Below are 16201 nucleotides of genomic sequence, written 5' to 3' on the forward strand. Positions count from 1 at the left end.
GGGAAAGAGACAGACAGACAAACAGACAGATCTCACATTCATCAAATCAGCAAAGATTTCAAAAAAGGAAAATGATGATGGTTGGAGGTCCTGGGGAGAATAGGCACATTAACATGCTGCTGGTGTAGGATGCAGAATGAGACTACATATGAATACATATATACATATATACATACACATACAAATGTATATATTTGTATAAAGCCAATAAAGGCTTGTTGGGGGAAGGGGGTACAGAGCCAGCAGATTAGCCTGGCTGGAGGACATATAATGCACAGAAAGGGAAGTAATGGGCAACAAGGTTGAAAATGGAGTTTGAAGTCATTCTAGGGAGGACCTTCCTTAAATAGGGTAGGAGTAGGTATTTTGCATTTTTTCCGAGGGACAATAAATAGCAAGTCACTGAAGGTTTCTAAGCATAAACTTAACTATTGTACTTCAATGCAACCCTCACACCTCTGCTACCTTCTAGTCCCCTAGGAGGAGGCGAGGGTGTCTTGTTTTCACACAGATTTAGAGGTCATCCCATTTCCTCGACTGGCAAAGACCCAGGTATTAAATTGTACAGCCCTGGAAGAGCCCACAAGCAAGGGAAGGTTTCTTCCATTTCTGTAAGTGACAGTCTAAATCAGCTGGGGCCAAGTGTGGGCAAGGCCCTGGACCTCAAGGCATCTGCTCCAGCTACAAGCAAAGGCAAAGATTAAGTTAGTATTCTAAAAGTCCTTGGTTAAGGGCAGTAACACTGTCTATCTATCCAAGTAGCCTTGAGCAAAAATCTCCCTCTGTGTCCTTATCTACAAAACAAGGGCTCAGAACCATACAAAAAATTTCTTTGGGCTCTGGCACTCTCTGTTCTAAGGTTCATCCCAGTCTTCTACCGTTCAGTGGTGCCAAGGACTAGAGGTGGGGACACAGGGAGGGAGGAGAGACTGGAAGGAGTAAGGCTTGAAAAAGAGGCCAAACTGAACTGTTAAGCCTCCAGGCAAAATAATAACAATTCACAATTCTACAGCTTTTCTAAGAATTACACAACCACAACAACTCTGTGACAAAAACATTGCAAGTATTAACCCCCTACTCAGAAAGTGAAGAGACTTCAACCAACGTTACACAGCCAAGATAAAATCCACACTTTCACCTACTACACCATGCTGCCTCCTGACCAATGGGTCTCACCAGAGAACCATATGAAGCTTTCTTTCACTGAGATGCAGATTTTCAATTAACACGCCTGAATGGCTCAGTTGTGACTTCCTGAGCACCAACCTGGGGACTAAAGGTTCCAGGGCACTGGAGCCATCCACTGAATTCCCCATCAAGGGCCCAGGCTGAAAAGGTCTGAGAGGGTGGACAATAAAGATGAAAAAAGCCTAGGTAGGTGTCTGCCACCCAATTCTTAGGAGGCAATTCTATATAATGTAATAGAAGATAAAAGAACACTGGAGAGGGGCAGCTAGGTGGCGCAGTGAATAGAGCACCAGCCCTGGAGTCAGGAGGACCTGAGTTCAAATTCAGCCTCAGACACTTAACACACAAAAAAAAAAAACTAGCTGCATGACCTTGGGCAAGTCACTTAAACCCAATTGCCCTCCAAAAAGAAAAAAAAACCGCTAGAGAGGGTCAGAACTGGACTCAAAACAGACCCATGTAACCTTGGCCAATTTATTTTCCCTCATGGGTCAGTTTCCTCATCTGTAATTTGGCAATAATAATCCCCACTCTGCAAGAGCCAGGCTCAGAGGCTGTGTGGCAAATGGGGATAGAGAAGTGATCTCAAAGTGAGGAAGGCTCACATCTCACCTCTGATACATATTCGTTAAGACTTTGAGCAAGTCACTTAAACTCCCAGGGCCCCAAGCAATTCTATAATTACACTGAAGAAGAGCAAATGCTGATTTTGATGGAAAGAGGAAGTTTCCCCACTGGGAATTGCTTATACTAATAAAATCACAGGACCAAGCCAAAATAAGACCTTCCCTGCCTACCTCCAGGGCCATTTGTGACAGTCAAATGTGAACAGTCCATGTGAAAGCACATTCTGACCACACATATATATGAATGCCAACAAAGTTTTAGTGGAAAGGGTTCCCTCAAAAAAAGCAGAGCGCGGCCCCCATCTCACACTGGCAAAGTCTCCGTGAATGGCTCTCTGCTCAAATATACTCACCACTAAGCAGCTAAGTGATCTCTTCATCCTCAAATGAAACTAGACCATTTTAAACTAGACGATTTTGTCTGCTCTCTCTCCTCCCCCTCTCTCACATTTACCTTCATAACATACTGATGCATCCCTTGAGAGCAGGAACTAGGCAGTTAGCTATGAATGCCCACCCCTAACACAAGGTTGAGTAGGTTCTCACTAATGCTCCTTGCATTCAATGGCCTACATCACTCAGCAAACTGATTTAGTCTGGGATAATAACAGCCCAAATTTATAAAGTGCTTTAAATTTTACAAAGCATTTTCCTCACAATAACCCTGTGAGGGAGATAGCTTACTTTTTATTCTCCCCATTTTCCGGCTTTGCTTCAAAGAGTATAACATTTAACCAGAGTCCAAAAGCTATTAAGTGTTAGAGACAGTATTTGAAAACTGTTTACTTCCAACTCCAAATTCAATTGTTTTTTCATTATACCAAGATGACTCCCCCTTGCAATTACAAAGTCCCCATCTCAGCACAGAATAAGATAAACAAATCCAAGACTGGAAGAGGAAGTGATCACTAGGGTCTAAAGCTCATAGGGCATGGGAGGTACCAGCTTCAGTGATGCTCACTGGTGGCTTAGACTATAAAAGTCAACAAAGTTAAGACACTAATAAACATAACATTGTCCCAGGCTGAGGAGTTATTAGACCATTGTCCAGATAGGCCCTAGATGGGAGGTGGCTAGGTGTCACAATGAATAGAGCACCTACCCTGGAATCAGGAGGATCTGAGTTCAAATCCGGCCTCAGACACTTAACACTGACTAGCCAAGTGACCTTGGGCAAGTCACTTATCACCCCCCCCCCCACCAAAAAAAAAAGATAGACCCTAGATGGAGGGCAGAATCAAAGGCAGATAAGGTGAGTTCCTTCTCCAGGCAGTAGTACCTTTCCTAGAGGCAAAAGCCATTTCCATGAAAATTCCACCACCAAAAGGTGTTTATAATTTAAGAGTCTCTAAGTAACTCACAGGGTGCTCTATTTTCCTTACCACATCCTTGAGGAGGCTGAATTTCAGAGAGGTTAAGTAAATCTTGACCCAGATCACAAGCATACAAAGGACAGACTTGCCACTGAATGAATGAACCAACCAACAAACAGCTTCTGAAAGCATCCTAGCTTAGAGATCACTCCTGGCCTTGTAACTGGAGAAAGCAGGAACTAGAGAAATACAGGGAATAGACAGTGAGTGCCTGATACTCATCTCTGCCCAGAGGAAAACTTTTCTTCCTTCAAAGCCCAGCTCAGGTGCCAACTCCTCTATGAAAAATAATGTTGCTGTTGTTGTTTGGTCATTTTTCAGTCATGTCCAACTCTTCATGACCCCATTTGGGGTTTTCTTGGCAAAGATATTGGAGTGGTTTGCCATTTCCTTCTCCAGCTGATTTTACAGATGAGGAAACTGAGGCTAACAGGGTACATGACTTGCCCAGGATCACACAACTAGTATCTGAGACCAAATCTGAACTCAGGGAGTCCAGAACTCTATCCACTGCACCCATGAATAATAGCTAGCATTTATATAATGGTTTATGGTTAGCAAAGTATTTTACAAACATTATCTCATTTAATCCTCACCCCTGAGAGGTAGATGCTATTTTTAGCCCCATTTTATGGGGGAGGAAACTGAAGCAGATAGGCTAAATGACTTGCCTAGGGTCACAGCTAATAATGTCTGAGGCTGAATTTGAACTCAGGTCTTCCTGAGTTCCAGGTTCACTATTTTTATCTACTATACTACCTAGCTGGTTTCTCTGATGCCCTGTGATTAAAGTGACCCTTCTGATCTCCTGCCTCCAGTCACCACATTCTACCTTGCATTCTACTTATCTGTGCACGTGACAGTCATTCTGGTAGATAATAAGGAGTAAATAGAACTGTGTGATAGCATTAGAAGTTCAGGGAGGCACAGGACAAGAACGAAGGCTAGCCAGGGTGCTGGGTTGGTACACACACAATGTCAGGAGAAGGCAAGCATGGAAGGCCTCTAGGAAGTGTCGTAAACCTGTGGGGACGGACACGGACAAGGGTTATACAGGATAGGCAGCCATCGTGGATCCATGTGAATATGGGAGACAAGAGACAAGAACACAGATTCTTCACCTGGGGTCCTTGAATTATTTTTTAACATCATGATAACTGCATTTCAGGATAATTGGTTTCTTTTGTAATCATATGTGTTTTATTTTATGCATTTAAAAATATTACTCTAGGGGTGGCTAGGTGGCACAGTGAATAGAGCACCAGCCCTGGAATCAGGAGGACCTGAGTTCTAATCTGGCCTCAGACACTTAACACAAAACTAGCCGTGTGACCTTGTGCAAGTCACTTTACCCCACTGGCCCTCCAAAAAGCAAAACATATATATATATATTACTCTAAGAAGAGGTTCACAAGTTTCAGCAGGCTGCAAAGGGGTCCATGACACCAAAACAAAAAAAGTTTAAGAAACCCTGCTATAGAAGTTTATAAAGTTCTAGGCAGCACAGTGAATAGAGTCAGAAAGACTTGTGTTCAAATCAGGCCTCAGACAATTCCTGGATACTTAACTTCAACTGTTAAATGGGCATAATAATAATACCTACCTCCAAAAGCTATTAATTATATAACATTCTAAAGTGCTTAGCATTTCCTCCCTCCTCCTTAATAGTTTAAAAACTACCTCTCTCATAACAAGGCTGTGAGGTGAAAAGGGCAAGTATTAATATCTTTTTTTTTTTTTGCTTTTTGGAGGAGGGGGAAGGCAGGGCAATTGAGGTTAAGAGACTTGCCCAAGGTCACAGGCTAGTATTAAGTGTCTGAGGTCACATGTGAACTCAGGTCCTCCTGACTGACTCCAGGGCCGGTGCTCTATTCACTGTGCCACCTAGCCACCCCAAATAACTCCATTTTAGTGATGAAAAAAACTGAAGTTCAGAGCTATTATGTGATTTGTCCATGGTTACATAACTAGTAAGCACTAGAATTAAGATTAAAACCTTGGTCTCAAACTTCAAATCCAAAAGTTTCCAATACATCACACTACGAATTTTCTGAGGGCAAACACTCTCATTTTCTGGCTTTGTATCCCAGCACCCAGGACAGAGCCCTGAATATACTAGAAGCTGGAAAAAACGCTTCTTAAATTATGCTTGATGAACTGGGCCATGGATTTTAATCCTATCACTTCAGGAGATAGCTATATGACCAAATAGGTCAACCACCTATCTCTTGGGCCTTGGGTTTTCTTTCACCTCTATAAAATGAGTAGTTAGGTGATCACTCAAATGTTCCTTCTAGCTCTAAAAGTACTTATTCTTTACCAAATCAAAAACACAAAGCATTAGAGATTTCTTTAGAAGAGAAAGGGCTCCCAGAGGTCATTTTACTGAAGGGGACAGTAAAACCCAGAGAAGGGAATGGACTTGCTCAAGGTCTCAAGGTTAGTAAGTGGAAGGGCTGAGATTTGAATCCAGGCCTTCTGAGTCCAATTTTGGTTTGCTTTCCACTTTCCAAACTGCTTCATCCCCATAGGCACAAAGAACTCCCAACCAACCATACAGACTTCAATCAAAGCTCCAGGAAGGGTGGGGCCCCAGGCACAAATGAAAACAAAAGCCAGGGAAGATTTAGCAACCGCTGGCACTTCCCAGGCCCACGTTGCCATGAGCTCTGAATTCAGATCCATCATTACCATTTTCCTGACTTTCCCTGAGCCCAGCCCTCTGACTCCAGTGCTGGAATCAGGAAAGCTACCAGTCTGCCAGCCTCCCCCAGCAGACAAATGTTCATTTTCCTCTTCCACAGTGCTGGGCCATGAGGATGGAGAAATGACTCAAAATAGGTACTAGGGTATTGGCTTTGCCAGCTCTCCCCTAGCCTTCCATCCTTAACAACCAGTGCAGGTAAGCCAACACAGAGGCTTTTGCAAGTGTCAGCCAGACTCTCAGCTGATTCCCAGCCAGGGGCCAGACAGACTGGGGAGGAGCTGTCCAGTCAAAACAGGGAGAGGTTTCGATCAGAGTCGGCAGAACATTCTATTTTGGAGACTTTGGTGTTCTGGGAAAAGTGCCTAGTCCAGCCAGGAGGTAGGGACCAGGGGGATAGGAGGTGGAAAAGGAGTGCAGGCAAAGCATCTGGACCGCAAACCCTCAGGTCAGCTCCTTTTCTTGGCTTAACTTCTTCCCTCACAAAAATGGAAGAAATGCTAAGAGAGAAACTCAGTCTATTTCATCTCCTACCTTAGCATCTAACTTCAAAGATAAATGAGTTCAGAGATTTAGAGTTAGGAGGAACCTTAAGGGTCATCAAATCTAACTTTTACAGATGTGGAAACTGAGGCCCAGAGAGGTGAAAAACCTCACCCAGAATTGCACAGTACTGTCCCAAGACTTCATCCAAACCCAGGTCCTCCTGACTCCCTATCCACTATCCCACACTGCCATTCACCATAAGGTTGTTCCCTCTACTGACAAAGACGACAGCCCTTCCATGCCTTAATGAATAGTCTTTCTAAGCAGTAAAGGCCAAAATAGGAAAAAACAGCATTTTGTCAAGCTTCTGGTGATTAGGCTCTCTGCACCTGACTAAGCCAAGACACTGATGAAAGACACAGTCCCCTACTAGGCCATATGTGAAGCCTTTCTACTTGTGTATCAGTCAATTAACTATTTACAAAGACCCTACTATGTACCAGGCACTGCTCTATTTACTAGGGATACAAAAAGAGGCAAAAAACAGTCTCTCCCCTCAAGCTTACAATCTAATGGGGGAGAAAACACACAAAGAAATATCAACAAAACAAGTATATACAGGATAAATAGGAAATAATTAAGAGGGAAAACACTAGAATTAAGAGGAGTTGGCAAAGGCTTCCTGTAGAAGGTAGAATTTTAGTTGAAGATTCATCAGTTTGAGTTTTTCTGGAATATCCTTCAAGGACCCAAAGTCACCTTCCCTCTGTCAAGAGGGCCTTTAGTGAAGGGACCCAGAATCCCAGTAGCAGGCTGGGAACCAGAAAAACAAGAAGCAATGGAGAAGAAAGGAGACAAAGGGTCCCATCTGTGCTTACTGTCTACTCCCCCACTAAACATTTAGTCAGTCAAAAAAAAACATCTGTTAAATGTTCAGCACCAAAGAGAAGAAAACAAAGAGAACAAAACTGAATAGGATATGCATACTCTCCCTGCCCTCAAGGAGCTTCCAATGTTAAAAAAGGAATTAAGGGAAGTTAATTAATGGAGTTGCAGATAATCCCCTTGTTTTACACTCAAAGACTAGCTGGAATTTCAGTGCTAAAAGGATCATAGATCCAGAAAGGAAACTTTGCAGCTAGCCTCCTTCATTTTACATTCAGGGAAATTAAGGGCCAGAGAAGGGAAAGACCTGACCAATGATGCACAATGAGTTAACTACAGAACAGAACCCAGATCTCTCCCAGAGGTCCTTTCCCAATATTGCTGTTTCCATAACAAGACCCCCAAACTCCCTTAACCAACACTGTCATCACAGCTGAGTCCTATCTGATCACAGTGTCCTGTAGGGCTCACCTGGACTTCCTCTTGCAGTAGACCAGAAGGTTGTCAAACAGGAAAAAGGCTCGCTCCTGGATGTTGCCAGCAGAGATTTTTAACAAGGTCCCCTGAAGGAGGAGCTGGGTGCAGATGTCCGTGAGATTAGAGCCCTGGGTGGGAAAGAAACAAGGGGACATTCTAGGTAATTGATCCTAAGGCCTCCATTGGCCAGGTTCATCTCATAAGAGTACCACAGCCTCTGGGGGCAGGACCCTATCCATGGGTTGGAACACATCCCAAGAGTCTGAAATAAATAGCAGCAACAATGGCAGTTCACAGGTATGTAGTTCATTTGGATTATAAAACACTTTCCCACCTATCACACAAATTGACCAAGTTGTTAAAAAATTACAAAATGCAATACTTATGAGGCTGTGAGAATTAGGTCTACTTCTGCACTGCTAATGTCTCTGTGAATGTAAGCTGCTTGAAGGTAAGAACTTTTGGCTCTGGAGTCCTAGAACATGGTAAGTGCTTAATAAATGTCTTGTGAATGGGTGGGTGGATGGATGGATGGATGGGTCATTTCACTAGATTCTTACAAAAGTACTATAAGAAATATTCCTAGGGGCAGCTAGGTGGCACAGTGAATAGAGCACCGGCCCTGGAGTCAGGAGGACCCGAGTTCAAATCCAGTCTCAGACACTTGACACAAAAAACTAGCCATGTGACTTTGGGCAAGTCACTTAACCCCAATTGCCTCCAAAATGCCAAAAAAAAAATTTCCTATTTTATAGAAGAGGAAAGTGAGGTTCATAGAGAGAAATATTAATAACTCACACTTCCATAGTGTTTTTAGTTTCTTCATAGTGCCATAGTTTCTTTCACAAAAACACTGTGAGGTAGGGAATGCAAACATTTTCCTCATCTGACAAATGAAGAAACATGGAGGCTGCGTGGATTTTCCAAAGTCATACAACTACTCAGAGCTGAGAACTAAATCTAAGGCTTTTCTAACCCTACAACCTTTTCATGTGAAGCTACCTCACAACCCCTCATTCAAGGAATCACTGAAGATCAATTAATCAGCAAGTATGTATTATGTGACAGGCACCATGCAGGGTGCTGGGAATAAAAAGACAAAAATGAAATCCTGGCTGTCAAGGTAAACTTCCCTTTCATCAGGGGAAACAATATAAATAAGCATATAATACCTAGCCATTTCACAGATGAGAAAACTGAGACTCAGAAAAGGACAATGGCTTGTTAGATGTCACACAGTAGTCATTACTCAAAATCTAGGATCCTTTGCACAACTGCACAAGGATAGTTCCTGATAGGGAGAGGGGATAAGACAGACAGAGGAGGGGGAAAAAGAGGGAAAAGGTCTGAGGGCACCCATTCTGCTCGTGGACAGCTCTACCTTGTAGAAAGTGCATCTTTACATTGAATTAAAATTTACTTCTCTACTGCTCCAGGTCTACCCTACAGAGTGAAGCAGAAACCTTAAGTCTCTTCAACAGAATGACTCTTAAAAAACTTGAAGACAGCTATTATGTCCCCCGCAAAGTCTCCTTCTCTCCAGGCTGAACAAACCTTTGTTCTTTCATCCTATCCTTGTACAACATGGTTTCCATATTCCTTCCTGTTCTAATTGTGTCCTCTAGAACGCTCTAGATCATCAAAGGACCTCCTGTATTTCAATGAAGAACTAAGTATGATACTCTAAATATGGTAAATTAGGCCTCAAAGGGTGGCTAGCACTCAGGCATGTAGGGGGCACAGTAGACAGAGGGCTGGGCCTGAAGTCAGGGTTCAGTTCTGGCCTCAGATACTTACTATGTGACCTTGTACAAATCACTAAATCTCTGTGCCTCAAGTTTTCTCAATGTAAAACTGGGACAATAATAGCACCAACCTCCCAGGGCTGTCATAAGGATGGAATGATGAAACTGTAAAATATTTAGCATAGTGCCTGGCACATAGTAAGCATTATATAAATGGGAGCTATTATTATCATTATTTTTATAAGTACAGAGGAATAAAGAAAGCTTTCCAAGTAGAGGCTGTAACCATATGAGCAAAAGGAAACAAGGAGGTGATCAGTCTCACTAGAAGTAGGTTTGCCTAATGAGTGTTCAGGCTAGAAAGGTAAGCAAGGACCAGATTGTGGAGGGCCTTGAATGCCAAACAAATTTATTGTGCAGGAACAAAGCAGTCACTGAAGGTTTTCGACCAGAGGAAGTAATGTGAGGAAAGCAAAATCTGAAGATGATTAATCTGATAGTCTGTGCAGGATGGACCAGAGAAGGGAAAAGACATGATGTGTTCTCCCTTTGAAAATAAGGGGAGGGGAAGTTGTCTGTGATCTTTTCCCTCCCCAGCCGACTGTTTACATAACTTAAAAGGAAGTCTCTTCACCAATGTGATCTGCTGATTTGACTATTCCTAGAAAAAGAGAACTGATTTTGAAGGCAAGAAATCATACCCTCAGCTGAATTCCTATTGTTGCTAGCCAAGAGTTGGAGAACTTCCCATTAGAGACAAGCTCAACTTGAGCCAGCAACACCAGAGTCAGAGAATCATGGAATCAGATCTGAAAGGATCTTCAGAGACAATCCCACCACCATCACCGTGAACAACAAACTACCCTCACTTGTCAGCAGTACTAAAAGCCTCTGTTCCATGTGCCAGCCCCAGAGTCTAACGAGACCACAGCATGTGAGCAGAACACTATTAAGTCAACTTCTCTGGTCCCCAGGAGAGACATTAAGAAATATGGAGACCCATTAAAATAGTCAAATACCCTGGAAGTGGATGGATGGTTGCTACCATTGGGCAGGCATGATTCCAAATTCTCCTAGGGCCTTCTGCCCCTTCTGCTCACCACTCTTATTATATTAAACTGTAAGTTCTGTGGAGGCAGGAATCATGTAAAGCTTTGAGGTCTTGAGGTAAAACAAGAGGGGGAAGTGGAAGGAGCACTAGACTTAGATTAAAGCCAATTCAGATCCCAGATCTTAATCCTCCTCCTCTGGGCCTCTGTTTCTCCATCTGTAAAATGAAGGAATTAGCCTAGATGATCTCTAAAATGGGTCCCAATATTAAATATACTTGCCCTCCTCCTTATCACAAAATACATACCTAAAGGCCATGGAGAGTAGATTTTTCTGGTGCTAAAAATGTGTATTTATCAAAAGATAATTTTTAAATAGCGTTCATTTCCATCCCTATCCAGCCTCCACTGCCCCACCCACTATACTTCATCTTAAGAAACTGCCTACTTTACCTATCCCTACCACCAACTTTGAGAATAAGCATTCAGTAAATCAGAGAACACAGTAGATTATATAGCTGGAAGAAGACTTAGTACAACCCTCCTATTTTACAGATTAAAAAAAAAAAAACCAGAAGCTTAGAGAGACAAAATACCTCATCCAAGGTCACTCAAAAAGTTATTTTGACAGTGCTAGGATTAGCCCTCAGGTCTCCTGATGGCCAGTTGACCACCCTTCCCATTCCACCATAATGGCTGGTTACGGATTAAATGGAAGAAAGTTGGGAGACAGAAAAAGGTGGTCTTGGGCATTATTTTCTATGTCAGATTTTGAAATTTTCAGGCTTTCCTCTTTTCCCTCAAATATCTCTAACATTCCTTCACTGGACACAACAGGGCTGAAGTAAAACCTAACCCTACAGGAGATGTGGGAAACGGGCAAAACTTAAATATAACACTGACCCTCCCATAAGACCTGTAAAGCAGAGAGGGATGAGAATTTCAGGACCAGAGAAGAAATAAAATGGTACTGGTGAGAACCCAGTCTCAATGTTCCAAACATTTGTGGAACATTTACAGAATGTCTAATGTGTGATGTGGTGACAGTATATTGGACTGGGAATCTGGAATTAACTATAAACTTCCTAGGCCTAGCATTTAAGGGACAACTTAAATTATCTTGAACTTACCTTTCTAGCTTTATTTCCCACCACTCCCATTCAAATATTCTAACAAAACTGGATTATTAGCCCTTGCCCATTCTCCTTTCATTTGCTGTTCTGTTCTAGACATCATTCCTTTTCCCCAGGCTAAGCTTATCAACTGAAATCTCATCATCATAAAGCCTAATTCAATTCTGATACTGAGCACCCTCTCAGCTGCCTCTCTCCTTGGACTGGAGGGCTGAGCAAGAAATTTCCAAAGCCTTACAGAGAGTTCAGAACTTTATAGCTAACTCTTTTCCATAGCTAACTCTGCAAGGTTTAGACTCCTTGAACATCATCATTCCACTGATTCCCACCCACCTTTATAAGCTTCCTTCTGTACACTGTCTCCTACAACAAGATTGTAAATTCCTAGAGGGCAAGGCCTATCTTTCTTTTTTTTTTTATCTCTAGCCTGGAACACATTAGGTGCTTAATAAATGTCTATTGATATATTGATTCCTCCCACCTTTTCCTGTCTCCATATATTCTCATGGGTTATTCCTCTAAGTCTAGAACATATACTCCCCCTTCTATTGCCTTTTGAAATCCTTTTCTTCCTTTCAGGTTTAACTCAGGTCCCACATAATGTCCTCCCCACACAGCCTCCTCTCACACAGCCAAGTTATTGCTTTTCAGTCATGTCCAACTCTTCGTGACCCCATCTGGGATTTTCTTAGCAGAGATACTGGAGTGATTTGCCATTTCCTTCTCTCACTCATTTAACAGAGGAGGAAACTGAGGCAAGCAGAGTTAAGTGACTTACCCAGGGTCACGCAGATAATACGTGTCTGAGGTCAAATTTGAATTCTGGAAGATTAAGGCACTCTATCTACTGAGCCACCAAGCTGAAAGATATCTATACCTCCTTAACTTTCCTCCAGGACTCTGGTCCTCTTCTTATCCTGACTCATCTCTATCTGTATGTGCTGCCTATCTCCCATCTCTCTCCAGGTGGAGTCCTAAGCAAGGAACTGTCATTTTTTAATCACTGTCTCCCCAGGACCCAGCATAAGTCTCTTGTAAATGGTAAATACTTAATATATTTGTTGACAGCAGATAATTTAATGCAATGAAAAAAGTTCTAAAATAGAAATGAGGAGGTTCGAGCAAAATTCTTGTGTAATATTGGGCAAGTCCCTTCCTTTTTTGTGGGTTCTGCCTCCTCCTCTGGACAATACAATGAGGTAGAGTTGGATTAGATCACCCCTCACCTCCCCTCAGGCTCAGAAGCTCCAATTCTAAGATTCCATGATAAACCCTGAGGCAATAGGGTACAGTGGAAAGATAACTTCCCTCTGCAGTCTGAGGTCATGGGTTCAAATCTTGCCTCTAATAATTACCTGGATGACTTTGGGCTTCTCCCTGTATCCTAGTAATGATACCTTATGATCCTATTTATGACTTTTTTCCCTCAGGATCTGCTCCTGCCCCAAGTTTTTTGTTTGTTTTTTTCAAACAGACTGGATAGAAAGGTTTATTTTCTTTGGCCATGACTTAATAACAATCAAGCAAACAGACCCGTGACATTTGTGACATTCCTCATGTCCAGACGACTGCCACAGCTTCCTCTTTCCCTGACCTCAAATGGTTTTTGAAGCTGATACTAAGAGGTATCTGGTGAGATTCTGAAGCTACCGTGGACTTCACACTACAGAGTTGGAGGAATTGGGCCATTCTCCAGCCTCTAGTCACAGACCCTGGGGAGAAACTGCATTAGCAATGTAGGGGTCTAAGAATAGTTCTGTGACCACAGAAGGACCCTGAGAGTTTCAGTGCTGAGCCCATGGACTTCTCTGCTAAGTACATTCTGATAAACCAAGCAGGCTGCAACCCTTCCTCCCCAGAGATCCCTGAAGCTCAGGTACTTAAAAAAAAAATTTTGCAAGGTCCAATGTGATGGGTGGAAGTAAGTACTTTGTGGAATGGGAGTTCCCTTCAGACAAAGAACAAAGACCTAGATTTTTTCTTATTATGGTTAAAGCAAATCTATAATGCATAGTCCCTCCCTTCAAGAAGCTTGCAGGAAGGGGTGGAAGGGGGGATTCAATGTATAAATAGATCAGTTTAAGGAGGAAAAAAAGAACACCAACAACTGAGGGGATTATGAGGAAGGAATATTATTTAAGCCTTGAAGGAATAGAGATGAGGAAGCACATTCCTGACATGGAAGTGGTCAGCCTGGAAGACCATGGAAGCAAGAGAAGTAAACAGGCTCCCATGAAGAAGGCATAAAGTTCTCCTGGAGCAAGACTGTGACAAGCTTTCCATGCCAAACCGGTGAATTTTTACTTTTTCCTCAAGGCAATAGGGAGCCAATAAACATTTTGAGCAGGAAAAATACTTTGTTTGTCCAACTAACTCTTTAAAAGCCACATGAAGGTGAAAAAATACTGCCTGGAAAATTGAAAAAAATAATAATAAAATTTGATTTTTAAAAACTGTTTCCTCAACAGAACTGTTTGGAGGAGGTGTGGTGATTTGGAAAATGTCAGGCTAACAAGAGACTGACCTTAATTATTCTTGCCCCTAACCACCCCCGACCTGGACTGGATTTACTCATGAAGCAAAAGTAAAGCTCCAAAGGATGGACCACCATCCCCCTTCCTGGGGAGGCCCCCATCCCACCCAAGATCCCAGGCCCTCCCACAGCCCCCCAGGGCTCTACCTCCCATCCTTCAATGTGGGACTGCAGCTGTTCCAAGGCCTCCAGTTTCTCCATCTGCCTCTTGGTCTCATTGATATTGGTGCAGACAGTCTTCATGGCCTGCAAGGCACTCTGGACAGCAGGATGGTCAGGGTGCTTTCCTGGAGTCCTCTTTGCCAGTTCCTGAGGTAGAGAAAAAGATTAACCAAATGACCCTAAAGCTTCCTCAAGTTACCCATTGTGAGTTCAACCTTCTGCTAATTCTTCTCTCTGGAAGGAGAGGAGAATAAAGTCCAGTCCTCATGGAGTCTCCAGTCCGATTGAGCAGATGCTGGAAGGGCATTCTATGGTATAAGGTCCCTTCCAGTCTTAAATCCTAGGGTGGCAGGAGGATCCATGAAATGACTCTGAACAGATGACAGACCAGAGAAGCAGAGTATGCTGTGCTCATAAATGTTTGCTAACTCCCATGATCAGAGGTGGCTCAGCATGCCCCTGAACAACAGGGTCACTCCACACATGAGCTGGTCACAAAGGAAACACTGTCTAGGTCGGGGGTAGGGGCAGGAGGGGAACACCTGAAGCCTCAAGGCCACAGGTGGCCCTCTACGTCCTCAAGTGAGGCCCTCTGAATCCAAACTTCACAAAACAAAACCCTGGTGAGAAAGGTAGGAGATCCAGAAGACAGAACACTATGCCTGAAGGCAGAAAGACCTGAGTTGAAATCTGACCTCAGATACTTCTTAACTGTATAAAGCTGAGCAAGTCATCTAACCTTAGTTTGCCTTAGTTTCCCCAACTATAAAATGGAGTTAATAATAGCACCCTTCTCCCAAGGTTGTTGTTGAGAATCAAATGAGATAATAATATTTGTAAAACACTTAGCACAGTGCCTGGTACATAGTACACATGTACACACACACACACACACACACACACACAAGCTGATAATGTTGTTGTTACTGTTACTGCTGCTGCTACCGATGATAATATTAGCCCAGGCTGTCAGACAAGAAATGAGTGAGTTTCAAGTTAAAAGGGAGGTGCCCGGACAAGGATAGAAGCCATTTCACTCCAATAATACCATCTGTCATTAAGCCCAACTAAGAGTTATGAGAGAGACCCTTGGAGATGTTTATCTAAACAATCCTGCAAAAATCAGAGAGCTGAAGAAGTCACCTAGCTTGGAAATACCTGTAAAAATGTGAAGTTCCAAGGACCAAGACTGCTACCTTTGTTTTTCTCTTTCCTTTTTTTAAAGCAATCAACCAACAAGCATCTGCCACCATTCAGGAAACATTCAAGAAAAGGTAAATTTTCTTTCACTGTCTAACATAGGTACATACATATTTTTACTAGTCTCTTTGCATTACACAATTTTGATTTCATCAGAGCTGAAGTTTCTTTAGGTTGGAAATTCTTAACCTGGACTAGTCCGTGAATTCATGTCTTAAATATTTTTATAATTAGATTTTTTTATTATCTTAAATATTTTATTTGATGTATTTAAAAACATTATCCTGAAAAGGGATCCAGAGTGTCACCAAACTGCCAGAAAAGGTTAAGACATTTAGATACTTCAGCTGATTCATCATAGTGATCTACTGGTCTTATGATTCCCTCCATAAAAACAATTCCAAAATGTTTTGCTTTGGAAGACTCAGAAAATCCCTTTAATTCTGCCCAGCCTGAAGCTTTATGACCACATCTGAAGACCACATTTTACTTCAATTTTGCTTTGAACATTTCCAATGGTCTTCAGCCAGAAGCTATGAAACCATAACAAGTCCTGACGAGACCCATTTACTGAGTATAGAGCTTGTCACTAGACCTGTGCTAGAGAAAACTGAGTCCCTGGAAGGACACAGGACACACC

At 42.5% G+C, this 16201-nt stretch overlaps 1 protein-coding gene across 1 annotated transcript in view; it reads right to left on the minus strand.

The window, feature by feature from the left end:
- PREX1 (phosphatidylinositol-3,4,5-trisphosphate dependent Rac exchange factor 1) overlaps positions 1-16201 on the minus strand; it is a 245713-nt gene that overhangs the window by 99345 nt on the left and 130167 nt on the right. The window contains exons 6-7 of the mRNA XM_069072366.1: positions 14347-14508; positions 7734-7867 (exon numbers count right to left, since the gene is read on the minus strand). Coding sequence (XP_068928467.1) covers positions 7734-7867; positions 14347-14508 — 296 coding nt within the window. The remainder of the gene's footprint in view (positions 1-7733; positions 7868-14346; positions 14509-16201) is intronic.

The sequence above is a fragment of the Petaurus breviceps genome, unplaced genomic scaffold, assembly GCF_028583685.1.
Source record: "Petaurus breviceps papuanus isolate PSGF00001 unplaced genomic scaffold, PetGlider_PUasm1.0 90847, whole genome shotgun sequence".
Lineage (NCBI taxonomy): Eukaryota > Metazoa > Chordata > Mammalia > Diprotodontia > Petauridae > Petaurus > Petaurus breviceps.